At 54.2% G+C, this 14,455-nt stretch overlaps 5 protein-coding genes across 5 annotated transcripts in view; 3 read left to right on the top strand and 2 right to left on the bottom strand.

Moving 5' to 3' along the window:
- Positions 1-78: 78 nt before the first annotated feature.
- MONBRDRAFT_29968 (uncharacterized protein) lies at positions 79-578 on the bottom strand (the record flags this gene model as incomplete). The annotated part of the gene is made up of 1 exon (XM_001750407.1): positions 79-578. A coding segment is annotated over one exon (498 nt), but the record flags the coding sequence as incomplete, so codon positions are not given.
- Positions 554-8,244, top strand: MONBRDRAFT_39165 (uncharacterized protein). The gene is made up of 31 exons (XM_001750444.1): positions 554-600; positions 766-1,092; positions 1,217-1,366; positions 1,460-1,564; positions 1,635-1,769; positions 1,856-2,069; positions 2,252-2,296; positions 2,466-2,470; positions 2,569-2,688; positions 2,777-2,849; positions 2,941-3,108; positions 3,213-3,289; positions 3,402-3,515; positions 3,595-3,943; positions 4,039-4,142; positions 4,323-4,433; positions 4,516-4,590; positions 4,670-4,736; positions 4,814-4,986; positions 5,067-5,174; positions 5,289-5,353; positions 5,437-5,558; positions 5,657-5,922; positions 6,006-6,233; positions 6,354-6,695; positions 6,805-7,189; positions 7,284-7,356; positions 7,470-7,569; positions 7,711-7,830; positions 7,935-8,017; positions 8,112-8,244. Exons 2-31 carry the CDS (start codon positions 913-915, stop codon positions 8,197-8,199), a joined length of 4,245 nt encoding a protein of 1,414 aa, XP_001750496.1. The 5' UTR covers positions 554-600; positions 766-912; the 3' UTR covers positions 8,200-8,244.
- A 649-nt stretch (positions 8,245-8,893) lies between these two features.
- Positions 8,894-10,153, top strand: MONBRDRAFT_34574 (uncharacterized protein; the record flags this gene model as incomplete). Its single annotated transcript, XM_001750443.1, has 6 exons — positions 8,894-9,007; positions 9,161-9,292; positions 9,367-9,430; positions 9,522-9,594; positions 9,701-9,773; positions 9,939-10,153. The coding sequence occupies 6 exons, from the start codon at positions 8,894-8,896 to the stop codon at positions 10,107-10,109; spliced, it is 627 nt and encodes a 208-aa protein (XP_001750495.1). The 3' UTR covers positions 10,110-10,153.
- Positions 10,154-10,976: 823 nt separating this feature from the next.
- MONBRDRAFT_34573 (uncharacterized protein) lies at positions 10,977-12,452 on the top strand (the record flags this gene model as incomplete). The annotated part of the gene is made up of 6 exons (XM_001750442.1): positions 10,977-11,047; positions 11,222-11,421; positions 11,585-11,645; positions 11,735-11,795; positions 11,935-12,102; positions 12,252-12,452. The coding sequence occupies exons 2-6, from the start codon at positions 11,298-11,300 to the stop codon at positions 12,450-12,452; spliced, it is 615 nt and encodes a 204-aa protein (XP_001750494.1). The 5' UTR covers positions 10,977-11,047; positions 11,222-11,297.
- A 946-nt stretch (positions 12,453-13,398) lies between these two features.
- Positions 13,399-14,455, bottom strand: part of MONBRDRAFT_39162 (uncharacterized protein) — a gene marked incomplete at both ends in the record, with an annotated part of 50,297 nt that continues 49,240 nt past the window's right edge. The window contains 2 exons of the mRNA XM_001750406.1: positions 13,399-13,644; positions 13,721-13,851. Coding sequence (XP_001750458.1) covers positions 13,399-13,644; positions 13,721-13,851 — 377 coding nt within the window. The remainder of the gene's footprint in view (positions 13,645-13,720; positions 13,852-14,455) is intronic.

The raw sequence follows: 14,455 nt of genomic DNA, 5'->3' as shown, positions 1-14,455 counted from the left end.
ATCTGGTCGTTGGCATCCAGCTGGCCCTTGTCGCTTTCCATACATCAAGCAACACCACCTCTGACCTTGCGCTCGAAATTACGCTGAAAATCTCTCAAAAACTCGTCTAAATTCATCTCTCTCTCTCTCTCTCTCTCTCTCTGTCTCTGTCTCTGTCTCTCTCTCTATCTCTCTCTCTCTCTCTCTCTCTCTCTGTCTCTCTCTCTCTCTCTCTGTCTCTGTCTCTCTCTCTGTCTCTCTCTCTGTCTCTCTCTCTGTCTCTCTCTCTGTCTCTCTCTCTCTCTCTCTCTCTCTCTCTCTGTCTCTCTCTCTCTGTCTGTCTCTCTCTCTGTCTCTCTCTCTGTCTGTCTCTCTCTCTGTCTCTCTCTCTGTCTCTGTCTCTCTCTCTCTCTCTCTCTCTGTCTCTCTCTCTCTGTCTGTCTGTCTGTCTGTCTCTCTCTCTCTGTGTGTAACGATGCGAAAGTGTGGTATAAAATACACTATCGCACACGCGGCATTTTTTTTCCTCTCTCTCTCTCTCTCGCTCTCTCTCTCAGTTTTCTCGCTGTTTAGTGAGAGAGGGAAATTGGCAGTCGGCCCTGTCCGCCGGCGGCGGAGGAGGTGAGTGAAGGGCGCTGGCAGGGTCGAGAATGGTTGTATGCATTTTGCATGGTCGTATGTGTGTCTGCGTGTCTGTGTGGGTAGGTGGGTGTGTTGACTTGGCGGGGCAGGAGGGTCTTTGGAACCATGTTATGGGTCGGTCTCACCGTGTATCGCCCCTTGTAGCGCAACAGGGGAAACACGTGAAAAAGACCTTCTTGGCAGACGCCCTGCTTTGCAGTTGGTGCCCGTGCTGGTGCCGTCATTGGCGCGTGGACCAGGCGGCTCTGCAAACCTTTTGCATTTTTGCATTGGCAGCAGTGACCGTGCGTCATGGCCAAGCAACAGTATCGCGATGACCAGACACCAAAGAAGATCTCCCACATCCAGTTTGGTTTGATGGACCATTATGAGATGCAACGCCTGTCCGAAGTGCGCGTCTATTCCAAAGAATTCTACACCGGCCTGCCGGATCGCAAGCCTGCGCCGTTTGGGCCTTTGGATCGACGATTGGTAAGCTCGTTTCTTCTCTTAGCATCTGCCTTCCGACATCCCCAAACCCAATGCAAACATGTCCGGCCCAGAGGTTCTGGTTGTGCTCACACCATCATCACGCGGCCTTGCTGCTCATCTGTAGGGTGCGTTCGACAAGAGTCTGGACTGTGCCACCTGCTCACAGAACCTTCGGAAATGCGAGGGCCACTTTGGACATATTGAGCTTGAGCTCCCTGTTTTTCACGTGGGCTTTTTCAAGGCCACCCTCTCCTGCCTTCAGCGCATCTGCAAGGTAGGCAGCCTGAACCTGGTCCACACTCGTTAGCTCTGCCCACCCCCCTTCGTGCTTTCTCAACCATCGACCACACGAACCTCGTGACGATAGTCTTGCAGCCGCGTCATGCTCTCCCATAAGCAAGCCACCGTTTTCTTGCGTCGCTTGCAAGACCCCAACCTCGAACGCGGCCCTCGAGCTGCCATCATCAAAGAAGTAGGTGCCAACCCTTTCCAACGGTCGCTTTGTCTGCAAGCATCCTTATCATGTGGTTTGCTCTCTTCAGGTTGGCGATCAGTGTCGCAAAAACGCGGCTTCCTGTCCACATTGCTCGGCCTGCAATGGTGTTGTAAAGCGCCCCAAGAACTCTGTCTTGCGCATCGTCCACGAACGCTTTACCAAGAAAAACAACAGGCTGCGCGTACGTTCATGCTGCCCACTTGGCATCTGCGGTCGTGCCCTGCGCCTCTCATCAACGCCGCATCGTCCTTTTTTTTGGAACCTTAGGAAGCTCACCACCAGCTCTTTCAAGAAGCGGCCAGCGAGGTCAAAGACTTGAGCGCTTCTCTCAAGGCGGACAAGGTTCAGGATGAACTCAACCCGCTTCGGGCCTTGCAACTTCTCCGCGCCGTGCCCGACCAGGACTGCCCCCTCCTGGACATGGATCCCTTCTGTGGTCGCCCCGAAAAACTCATTTTGACAAATCTCATTGTTCCTCCTGGTGCGTCACGCCCCAGCCATTCCCCCTTCAACGACTTCCAACCCTGACACTCCCCAGTCTTAGTCCCCGTCGCAGGCCAACTCTTGCCAACTAATGCTTGTCCCTACATCTTCCCACCTTCTCCTTACTTTGTCTGCTGTTCCTAGGCTGCTTGCGTCCCTCCGTGGCCATGGACGCCACAGGAGGCAGTGGCTCCAATGAAGACCCTCTTACCACGGGTCTAGCAGGTCTGCCTTGGCTCTTGTTTCATGCACATTGTTATTTTTTTTTTTTTTTTTTTTTTTTACGTCCTTACAGCCAATGCATCAACCGACCTCTGATACCCCTTGCAATCATCCTGACGCACAGAAATTCTACGCTCGAACGAAACGATCCACCGGGACCTGTTTGATCCAGCAAAGGTGGGTTGTTCCTTGGCAAGCGGGCGTTGACCGTAACATGTTCATTGCCCAAGGTCTGCTGACTTCCCTACTTGCGGCAATGTCATTTTCTTTTACAGCGCGTCGAAGATGCTGGTGGTCAGAAGATTGAGCGCATCATGCAGACGTGGGAGGCGCTTCAAGTCCACGTGGCGCTCTATTTCAATGGCGACCTTCCCGGACTTCCCAAAGACCTCAAGGTCCGCCCGTGTCTCCACTCGTCTGCAGAACAATTTAGCTCCTTTCTCATGCCAGGGATCATCCGGGTGCTTGATCCTTTCTCTGCAGCCGAAGAAGGCACCACGTGGCTTTTACCAGCGGCTCAAGGGCAAGCAGGGACGCTTTCGTGGCAACTTGTCGGGTGCGCCGCTCGCCCTGCCGGATTCAACAAAAACATCAGGCGTTCCGTTCTCTCCTTCTTCATCCTCACGTCCTGTTTGGGCCATGCACAGGCAAGCGAGTCAACTACTCGGGCCGTACCGTCATTTCCCCCGATCCAAATGCCAGCATCGACGAGGTGTGCGTGCCTTATCACGTTTGTAAGATCCTGACCTACCCCGAGATGGTCAACGATTACAACATCCAGCGTCTGCGCGCTGCTGTGGAGAACGGCCCCGATAGTACGTCGTGACAACCAAGCCCGCTTCGATGTCCGCATCGTCTCGCCATGACGCGACGTCCCAGGTTGTTGTCAATGACTCAGAATGATCATGCTCTCCCGCAGACTACCCTGGCGCCGTGTTGCTGGAAAAGTCACGCGACAAGCGCACCTATGACTTGGCCCACTGCAACCGCCAAAAGGTGAGGTTGCGCGTTGTTGTCGAGGCCCTACCCTGCTACTTTCTGATTCCAGATGTTCTTTGCCCGGGACCATTTGATGCGTTTCATTAACCTTGCTTGCTTTCTTCTTTAGTCGGCTCGCGAGCTGGCCAAGGGCGACATTGTGCGGAGGCACTTGATTGATGGTGACTACGCTCTTTTCAACCGCCAGCCCTCTCTTCATCGCATGAGTATCATGTGTCATCGGGTACGCACGGCCTTTTGCGCGGACGTACATACGTGTTCTCTTTCTTCTTCTGTTTGGCTCAACACTTGAATCCTTTTAGGTCAAGGCTCGTCCGTGGCGTACCTTTCGCTTCAACGAGTGCGTGTGCAAGCCGTACAATGCTGACTTTGACGGTGACGAGATGAACCTGCACGTTCCTCAGACGGAGGAGGCCAAGGCCGAGGCTGCGCTGCTGTTGCGCACCACGCACAACCTGTGCACGCCATGCAATGGCGAGCCGCTCATTGCGGCGTGCCAGGATTTCATCACGGGGTGCTTTCTCATCTCCCAAAAAGACACGTTCTTCACCAAGGCCAAGGTCATGCAGATGGTGTGCGCTTTTAGCGATGGGTCGCTCAAGATCAGCCTGCCAGTGCCCGCCATCGTCAAGCCCGTGGCCATGTGGACTGGTTCGTGTTGAGCGTCCTATCTGACCGACAGGAGCGCACCTGCACAAGCTCATGGACCTTGGGTTTGCATGCAACGCTTTATTTTCCGTTTTTAGGCAAACAAGTCTTTAGCATGATGATGCGCCCGAGCAAGGATGATCCGCATCAAGTTGACTTGACGGAGAAGAACAAGAGCTTTGACAAAAACTACGAGAAATCGGTATGAGTCTTGTGGCGTGGCGTCTGCGCGTGTCCAAAGCTTGCTGCCCCAGACCCCGCTCCCGATTCCACTCGACCTTGTCAAGTGACTTACGCGCGCGCACACGCGCGCATGCACATAAGCATGGCCATGAATTCTAATGTTCCACCTGGTTTGTGTTGCATCATTCCAATATCATAGGAAGTCAAGAAGCTTGGCCGCGATCTGACGATTGGCGAACGCTCACTCTGTCCCGAAGACGGCTTTGTCATCATTCGTTCCTCGCGTCTTCTTTGTGGGTTTTTGGATAAGGTGAGGGTCTGGAGAGCATTGTCTGCCAGACTTTGATCAGCTCTCGGGTGCATCTGTTCATTTTGCACGATTTTTGTGACAGGCGAATGTGGGCGAGAGCAAGAGCACCATCTTCTATCGCCTCTTGCGCGATTACAGTGCCCAAGCAGCAGTCGATGTACGCCCATCGTATACAACCTTTGTGTGTGCGTACGACAAACCATAATTCATGTCAACACTCCATTGGCCGTCAATAGGGTATGCTGCGCATGACCAAGTTGACGACTCGCTACCTCATGGAGCGCGGTTTCTCCATTGGCTTGGGTAAGAGCGCCGTGCCATGGCCTCGCACCTTGTCAACGAACACCCCTCATTGTGCCACACTGATCTCGGATGCACAGAGGACGTTACTCCGCCGCAAGAGCTGACCGATGAGAAGGCCGTCTTGATCAAGACGGCGTTTGACAAATGCAGTGGCTACATTGCCGAGTACAAGTCGGGCCGGATTGAATGCCAGCCAGGCCAGTCAGCTGAGGAAACCCTCGAATCCTTCATTCGTAAAGATCTCAACCAGGTGCGCTTGTCATGGCTATGAAATGTTGCTTCAGTGTGTGCCACATCGGATCTCACTGCCGAATGTTTCCTGTGGTTCAGGTCCGTGAGGAGGCTGGTAGCCTGTGTCGTAAGGTGCTTTCCCCTTACAACGCCCCCAAGATCATGGCCAAATGTGGCTCCAAGGGCAGTCCCATTAACATGGCTCAGGTGCGTTCTCGCCATGCCCCTGGCTGCCGCTCCTGAACCAGCCCAACCTAGAGTCTCATTTTGTTTTGCTCGTGGTCTTCGTCTCGTTGCTGTACTTTTGCGGGCTCTGTTTAGATGATTGCCTTGGTCGGGCAGCAAATTTTGAACGGCTCGCGTGTGCCCAACGGATTTGAGGACCGGTACGCAAGCCAGCACCGAAGCGCATGGTCGTTATCGTATTCGTTTTGTATTCATCTTTTTTGCTGTGTATCAACTCGGATAGCCCTTTGCCGCACTTTCGACGATTCGCCAAGGTCCCCATGGCCAAGGGCTTTGTTGCCAACAGCTTCTACACGGGCTTGACCCCGGCTGAATTCTTCTTCCATACCATGTCTGGTCGTGAAGGTTTGTCTATCTTGTCGTACGGCGTGCAAAGGCGATCGTGGCGCGCGGGTAAGAGTATCCGGTTTCGATCGACTCATTTTCAAAACTACCACGGTCAGGTCTGGTTGACACGGCCGTGAAGACCGCCGAGACCGGCTATATGCAGCGTCGTCTTATGAAGGCACTCGAGGACTTGGTCGTGCACTATGATACCACCGTTCGCAACTCCTCAGGCCACATGATCCAGTTTTGCTACGGCGATGATGGCCTGGATCCTCAAGGCATGGAGACGGATGACTGCGCTGTGGATTTGGAGCATCTCTTTGTGCACGTCTTGGCCTCGGACCGCGATGGCCCCCCACCTGTGACGCTGCAACCTGCTGCTGTATGTTTGTTGACCCTCCATGGTCAGTTTGGTTGGTAGATGTTGGGCTTTCACCGTGGAACTGTGTTGGGCTTGTTGACTAGGTGATTTCGACATTCGAGTCTATTTTGAAGGAGCAGGACTTGCGTGACTACGATCATCCATATTGCCCACTGGGCTTGGATGTGTCAGCAGACAAGGAGCATTTCTTCCTCAACCAGCTGCGCGTCTTTTTGGAGAAGCGGGCACAGCAGCTGGCAGAGATTCGGCAACGCATTGGCTTGGCACCAGCCCTCGAGGCCCCTGCTGAAGATGACCCCGCCAAGCGTCACGTACGTGTTCTGCCAAGTCCCTTCAGACTCGTGACTCATCTTGACTCTTTATGTGACTCTTTTGGTTGATAAATGAGCACTCACGCTGGGACCCTTGATTGGTTGGGTTTGGCCTTTTAGTTGGTGAACAACTTGATGAGTGTGACACGTGAGGACATGCGTATTTTTGTGGAGAAGGCTCTCTTCAAGTTCCGTCGGACAGTGGTGGAGCCCGGCACGGCTGTGGGCGCCATCGGTGCCCAGAGTATTGGCGAGCCGGGCACGCAGATGACTCTCAAAACCTTCCATTTTGCTGGTGTCGCGGCCATGAACGTGACGCTGGGTGTGCCTCGTATCAAGGAAATTATCAACGCCGCCAAGAACATTAGTACACCTGTCATCACTGCCAAGCTGGAGAATGATCGGGAAGAGTCGTTTGCGCGTCAAGTCAAGGCGCGCTTGGAGACGCTTACGCTCGGCGAGGTCTGTGCCCAGGGGCAACCAAGTGTCGTTGGTCAAAGCGGGTGGCGAGTCAAAGGACGATGGGCGCACACCATTGCCTTCTCACACCTTGATGTCACTCCAAATATAGGTGGCGGACCATTTCGACGTGGTGTGCAATGAGGATGGGGGTTACGTTCGTGTCAAGCTCAACCTCAAGGTGATCCAGCGCAAGCATTTGGAGGTGACGATGAACACTATCATCGACTCTATTGCAGCCAGTCGCCTCACCAAGATCAAACACGAGCATTTGTCGGTGATGAGCAGTGAGGTGTTCCAGGCGGTGCCCGTGTGTGACAGCAAGACCGTAGCCAACCGGGTGCATGCTCTGCGCCACCTGGCCAATGTGCTGCCAAACTGCGTCATTACCGGTCTGCCAGGCATTCGGCGCGCGATTATTGCCAAGGATCCCAACGAAGGCACTTTCAGCATCGCCATTGATGGCACTGATCTTAAAGGCGTCATGGCTACACCCGGTATACGGCACAAGAAGCACCCGGTGATGGCGACGCTTGACTCAAGGTCTCACCATCTCACGATAATGCATCGTGCCCGTGGCCCTTTTTGTAGGCGTCATTGGCACGACAGTCGATTGCAATCACGTCATGGAATTGGAGCAGACCCTCGGTATCGAAGCAGCCCGGTACGAGCTAGTGACCTGGCGGATGGGGTCGGCGAGGGATTTGACATGGGATTGTGTAATGTCACCTTGCGTCCTGACGTGGGCGCTTCTTGATGGAATGTTTCGTTCGTTAGATCCATCATCATGGACCAAGTGCAGTATGTCATGTCCAACTACGGTATCCACATCAACCCGCGCCACACAATGCTCATGAGCGATCTCATGACGTTCAAGGTACGTCATGAACGTGCTCTGATTTCCTCAGACACTTTGTTGTTTCCATTCCGCGTGCCGTGATCTCACGAAACCCTTGTTTTTTTTACAATCCCTCACGCTTGGTTGATGTGTTCCGGAACACACGTGCGTCTTTTGCAGGGTGAGGTGCTGGGCATTACGCGCTTTGGCATTGCCAAGATGAAAGAGTCGGTCTTTATGCTGGCTTCTTTCGAGAAGACAACGGACCATCTCTTTGACGCTGCACTACGCGGCACAACGGTGCGTGTTGCGCACGCGAATTCTTATCAGAAGAATGACCGATCGGTCCCGGACCATATTGCACACTCATTCTTGGGCCTCTATCTGGGTTCTTATGCGAGCAGGATAGCGTGGACGGCGTGTCCGAGTGCATTATTCTGGGTGTGCCGATGCGCATTGGCACTGGTCTCTTCAAGCTGTTGCACGAGTAGGTTGATGAATCTGACCTGCTGGGCGTGCTTTATGCAGGCAGTCTCCTCGCTCACCCCTCATCTGTGTGATCTGGATATTCGACTCATCAGGACCAAGGTTGAAGAACAACCCAAGCGCCGCCCGCTTTTGTTCGATCAGGAGCAGTTTCACCCGTCTTTGCCCAAGCGAAGCCAATAGTAGCAGCCTTGTGGCCGGACCGACACTAGAATTCAGCTAATCTTCATTTGGAAGTGCCACTTTTCACCCATCAGGGCGTTTCGTCTGCGCCTTGCAGCAGCAGCGTTTGTCACACAAAAAAAGAAAAAGAGAAAAAAAAAAAACATTGCAGAGAGAGAGAGAGAGAGAGAGAGAGAGAGAGAGAGAGAGAGAGAGAGAGAGAGAGAGAGAGAGAGAGAGAGAGAGAGAGAGAGAGAGCTCCAAAAAGCAGTTTTGGGTTGCACTCGGGGAAGCGTCGCTGATGTTGTTGTCTGGGGCGGGCAGACGAGTGCTAAAGACTGGGGTGCGGTGGACCACGCAGCGTTGGGCACGGACATATCGCGTCGCCATGTCGGACGCCGACGCACAGGTGGACGTTGTGTCCAATTTTGAAGAGGTCAAGGCCAGCGTGGCGGCCGCCGCACAGGTGCGTTTTGGCGCTGCTATCTCAAGAGGGCAGGAAGAAGCGGCGGTGGCGTTTGAGTGGGCTGTGGAGAGGTGTCATGACGGGCTGTTGATGGTGATGCAGGCGCACGGCCGTGCGGCAGTGCCTCGATTGGTGGCAGTCAGCAAGACCAAACCACTTGACATGATTCTGAAGATTCACGAGCAGTGCGGCCATCGGCGCTTTGGTGAAAACTATGTAAGAGCTCGTCCAGCACAACAGGTGTCAGGCATGTTAGCCGAGGAGGCAGAGTCTTGTGCGCGCTTGGCTGTGACGCTGGATGTTGGAACCATCGATACCATACGCCTGACCATGCGTTTGCTTGTGCCTGTGGACAACGGTGGTGTAGGTGCAGGAGTTGGTGGATAAGGCAGCAGATCCTCGGGTATGTTAACTATAGCCCCTTTTGATCGTCAAGGGTGTCATCGCCAGCTGGGTGTGGCTGGACGGCGCAAGGATGAGTGGCATAGGCCTCACAGACGCGTGGGCGTGGTGTAGTGTCCAGAAGACATTGAGTGGCATTTCATTGGTCATTTGCAGCGCAACAAGGTCAAGCAGCTGGCTGCCGTGCAGGGTTTGGCCATGGTAGAGACAGTGTCGAGCCAGAAGCTCGCTGACGCTCTGAACAAGGTCTGTCACTTCCGAGTAAAGATTGCAGCGGCTTCGCTGGTGATGGTGCATGCACTTACTTTGTCGTTGTTCAGACGTTTGCCGAGCAAGAGCGGACCGTCTCGGTCCTCATTCAGGTTAACACGAGCCGTGAGGAGAGTAAGTCTTTCAAAGCTTTTCTCATGCGTGTTTCATGTCAACGGCAAACGGTCAAAGGTGATGGGTGCATTGTTTTGCTGGGTCAACCTAGACAAGCACGGCGTGCTAGAGGATGAAGTGGTGGCCGTGGCCAAGCATATCACTGCCTCATGCCCAGCTCTTCGGTATGACGCGCGGGTGCTGTACAACTCAAGGACTTGTGTGGAACTCTCTGGTGGCTACGTTTGGTGAACGTTGCGCAGTCGCTTACAAATTCACGTGTGGGACCAGACTATGCGGTTTGATGACCATCGGCAACCTTGAGCAATCTTTGGCTCCGGAGGAAACAAACCCCGACTTTGAGGTGGGTCAGCTAATCTCAAACTTCTTAAGCACCCTGTCGGTTGTTGTTGTCGTTGCTGTTGGCGGTGATGGTGGTGGTGGTGGTGGTGGTGCTTTTTCTTCGGGAGCGGTTGCTGCTGAGTCCAGCTCATCGTTGTGGTCTCCTCACATTGCTATGGTGCACTAGACACTGGTTCGGTGTCGGGCGGCAGTGGCGAGCGAACTCGGCCGTGATGCAGAGGAGCTCGAGCTCAGCATGGGCATGTCGTCCGATTACGAGACAGCTATTCGTCAGGGCAGCACCAACGTGCGAGTGGGATCAACCATCTTTGGAGCTCGACACTACGCCCCCAAGTAGCCAACGGCTGACTTCTTCCCATGCAATTCAAACTTGTTCGTGCCAGTGGCATCTCGGTGGCTTTATTGATTTTTTTTTTCTTTCTTTTCAGACCTCCCCCTTGAATGTGTCCACGACCAACCATCCCAAAGCGTGAAAGAAGCGCGTGTCACGTCGCCGTCATCTTCCGGGTCAAGGTCGCCCACCATCAACCCCAGCCGGGGTTTAAATCCTGGCGGGAAGAATTTGCAACACAATTTCAAAACGTGTTACACCTTGAAAGCCAAAGTGGTTCAAAGGGCCAACACCCCATTCCATTTGGTAATACTAGCCTATTACCAAATGTTAGTAAAACTCCTGCTCTTTGGGTGTAAAGCGGGAAGAGAGGGTGGAGGCGACGGTGCAGGGAGGAGAGAGGGACGTCGAGTGCGTTGTTGTGATAATGCTGAAATCAATGGCAAACAAGAGAGTGCGGTTGTGGCATTTCACATTTGAGAGAGTGAGTGTTGTTGGGATGGGCGTTGTTGACGGTGCACGCGAAAAGGGCAGCGCCAACTCGTGGCACCGTCGTCCTGCGCGGCGATCAGCAGCACACGCGTACTGAGGCTATTATGGTGGGGGATTGGAAAGAGCCGATGAAGTCGTGTGGGCGTGCGTGCGTGCGTGGAGATGCGTCACTGCTCTCCTGGTGTGAAAAAGAGCTCCTGAATGACGCGGAACGACTCGTTGCGGGGGCGGACGAAGGGCAGACGAGGCGAATGCCACTCGGGGCCGGCGTGGGCAGCGCCGTCATCTTGCTGCAGAGTGGTCGGGATGAACAAGTGCATTCATGTCTTTTGTGCTGATACCTCACCGTCGGTGCTTGATCTCGGCTTGGTGTGCGGGTAGAAGGATTCGTCGATACTCGCTGCCCTCCTTCGCCCGAGCTCTTGTTGTGATTTAGCTTCTGTTGATTTCAAGTGCGTCCATCCCTTTGCCCCGTGTGTCAAGCGCCAAAAGCGTGCCCTGTCCCCCTTTGCATGGAGTGTTTTCAGGGCAGAGAAGGAGAATGTCTTTGCTGCCAGTTGCTCCCAGTCTCCTCCCGCTGCCATTTGCTTTTCTCAATTGTTTGGGGGGTGCCTTTGTCGACCTAGGCTCTGCCGTGTTGGCGGTTCGTTGAAGTTTTGCTTGTTTGATTGAGTGTGTCCCCTCTCTTCCGGACCCAGCACCATGAGCAAGGCCTACGATTACCTCTTCAAGCTCCTGCTGATTGGTGATAGCGGTGTCGGCAAGACCTGCATTCTTTTCCGCTTCTCAGAGGACCAATTCAACTCGACTTTCATCTCCACCATTGGTGCGTTTCCCTGCGTGCGTGCGTGTGTGCGTGCGTGTGTGTGTGTGTGTGTGTGTGTGCACTGCCTTCGAAAGTCTGGCCCAACACGGCGCCCGTGTATCAAGCCGGCTACTTTGCTGCTGCTCTCGGCTCGCTCATGTACCCTCTTCGTCGTGGTGTTCAGGCATTGACTTCAAGATCAAGACGATTGAGCTGGACGACAAAAAAATCAAGCTCCAAATATGGTGTGGTGCCAACTCTTCTGCCTGGTCGTTTGACGAACCCTCAAAGGGAGCCTTGCTCATCTTGACTCACCCGCACGTGCTCGGTCCAGGGATACTGCTGGTCAGGAGCGCTTCCGCACGATCACCACCGCCTATTACCGCGGTGCCATGGTAAGTGCGGTTGTCGGCCCGTCAGCCTGTGTATCCACCACTCGTCCCCTCGTTGTGGGCGTTTTCATACGAGGTGCCCTGCCTGCTTCATAAATCGCGCGGTTGTTTGTCTTCGCGGCTGCGTCGGTGCTGTGATTAGGGCATCATGTTGGTGTATGACATTACGGCGGAAAAGTCGTTTGATAACATCAAGACTTGGATTCGCAACATTGAGCAAAACGCCTCCTCGGACGTGGAGCGCATGATCCTTGGCAACAAGTGTGACATGGAAGACAAGCGCGTGGTCAGCACGGAGCAAGGCGAAAAGGTTCGTTGGTGCCCTGTCGGCCTCTGAATTCACCCGACAACGCCCAGCCCAGCACAGCAGCACACATTACCCCATATTTCAGGCCTCGGCATTGGTCTACGGCATGCCGACAGCTGATCAAGCTTACTTGCCTGGTCCCATCCTTTTAGCTGGCGGCAGAGTATGGCGTTCCCTTCTTCGAGACGAGTGCCAAGTCCAAGATCCATGTTGAAGAGGCCTTTTTTGCCATGGCTCGGTCCATCAAGCAGAAAATGGACTCGAAGGAGGTCTCCACGCCCCATGAGCACGAGAAGGACATTATCAAGCCCGACAACAAGCCAGAGCCCAAGTCAGGCGGTGGTTGCTGCTAAAGCCAAACGCCACAAGAGCCCTGATGCTCGCTGTCAAGCTTTTGTCTCTGCCCTCCACAGCCAGACCTTGGCGCCCTGTGTTTGTTGTTTGAGGCATTGTGTGAAGGGTGCGCAGCACTATCCCGATCGTGTTTCTTTCATGATGATGCCGTGTGTTCTTGTTGTTTTGCTGCGGTTGCATACAAATGGCTTTGCCCCGTATTCTGTTGGTATGATGCTCACCCGGTGAGGCATCGCTGCTACTCTTGGCTGTTGTAGTTGTTGTCCTTGTTCCTGTGGCTTACAAGGTTGTCGTCGTTGTTGATCAATGCTAAACCCCATTTACCGCCCACTTTTCCCCGCTCCAGCGGTTCTCGGGTGCCCCGTTTCCGTTGTCTCTGCGATGCTGCCCTGGCAAGGGCAAGTGCCCTTGGTCTCTGGAGGCCTTGGTGACGACGGGTCGGCCTTTTCTCCTTTTGTATATGCTAGTTGTTGTGGCGCAGGCAAGCTACACCCTCTCGGGCCTCTGATGGCTTGAGGTCATGTGGTGCGTTCTGCTTTGCAATTGAACGCTTTTCTCTCGGTTGTTTGGCTGCGTCCTTTTTTTCAGTGCTTGCAAAGGCGGTCATCTGCTGGAGCTCGAGAAGAGACGACGTAGAAGAACAGAGTCGATTAAAGGGGCAACAAAGGGCAAAGGTCCGCACAGTGTCTTTGTCGAGGAGTACACGGAATGTGCATGGATAATGGACAGGGGTCTGTCAGGATGAGCCGACGGGCGCTCAAGTAAGTTTGGGAAAGCTAAAGTTTGGTGTCACCCGAAAGTATGCATCTCCACATGCCACAATCGCACCCTGGGTGAAGCCATCGACATCAATCTGCACACAAAAGAGCCCGGATCCAGCCATGAGACCAGATGATTCTGGTGGGACCATGGGTACGTGCTGGCCACTTGAGGCGTTGCGCTCACCTCACGCCGATCAATGTTGGTGGCCAGCTTGATGGCCTGTAAATGCTTGCTACTGACTGGACCACCCGCAAGACCGGTGATGGACTTGGCCCGCTTGCTGGGGCTGGACGTGGCATTCTGGCCATCTGATTTATCATTATTCGGGGTTGACGATGGGTTGGCACCACCAGTTACGGGGGTGGAGGGGGCCTCCTCCTCTGGATCCGGTCCGAGAAGACCCTCACCCACAAGCTCCTTCAGATGTGACTGCGACCAAGGATGATACGTGAGTTTGGAGGGGTGACAGACTTTGGAGATGGGAAGCCTGTGGTCAAGCACCCACCTTGCCGTCATCGCGAAATTCGGCTTCAGCCTTGGCACGCTTTCGCATTCGCTTGCGCCGTGATCGCTCTCTCTGTTCATTGACAGCATCGGCTCGCTCACCGAGCTTTTTGAGTGCCTCTTCGGTCAAAGCTACAGGCAGAAACAACCAGACACCTGAATCAAGCAGGGAGCGGGGTGTGGATGGGGTCGGCCAATGAGAAGAACCAATGAGGTGACGCACTCTGAAAGCGGCTGGTGAGTTCCTCATCCAAATCTTCAGCCGAGGCCTAGACAGGTTCCAGCACCAAGCCCACAGGCCAGCAATGAGTCATGTGCGTCGGGCAAGTCGGGCAAAGCGAGCCAGTCGGGCGCTCTAAGATCTGGGGTCAGCCGGACCGAGCCATCAGCGACGCGTACCTCGGGTTTTTGATCCTGGAGTTCTTTGCGATGATCAGCAATGTACATGGACAAGGCAGTCTCGGCTGCCTTGCGAGGTCCCATGATGCCTCTTCTTACACCACTCCTTCAATCTCTCCCTCCCCGTAGACGTGCTGCTGCCGGCTCCCCCCGCCAGCCACTGCCCTTCTGTGTGTGTGTGTGTGTGTGTGTGTGTGTGTGTGTGTGAAATGAGAGAGAGAGAGAGAGAGAGAGAGAGAGAGAGAGAGAGAGAGGAGAGAGAGAGAGAGGAGAGAGAGAGAGAGAGAGAGAGAGAGAGAGAGAGAGAGAGAGAGAGACAGAGACAGAGAGAGAGAGA

The sequence above is a fragment of the Monosiga brevicollis genome, genomic scaffold (genome assembly GCF_000002865.3).
Source record: "Monosiga brevicollis MX1 MONBRscaffold_41 genomic scaffold, whole genome shotgun sequence".
NCBI classification, from domain to species: domain Eukaryota; class Choanoflagellata; order Craspedida; family Salpingoecidae; genus Monosiga; species Monosiga brevicollis.
Note: the sequence above shows the minus strand (reverse complement) of the source record. Positions and strands in the feature narration are given on the sequence as shown.

Bases quoted from the DNA above. Each gene is read 5' to 3' on its own strand.
- MONBRDRAFT_39165 (XM_001750444.1), top strand. From the start codon at position 913: ATGGCCAAGCAACAGTATCGCGATGACCAGACACCAAAGAAGATCTCC. The intron at 1,093-1,216 runs GTAAGCTCGTTT...GCTCATCTGTAG, and splicing joins GGCCTTTGGATCGACGATTG to GGTGCGTTCGACAAGAGTCT. The intron at 2,070-2,251 runs GTGCGTCACGCC...TGGACGCCACAG, and splicing joins AAATCTCATTGTTCCTCCTG to GAGGCAGTGGCTCCAATGAA.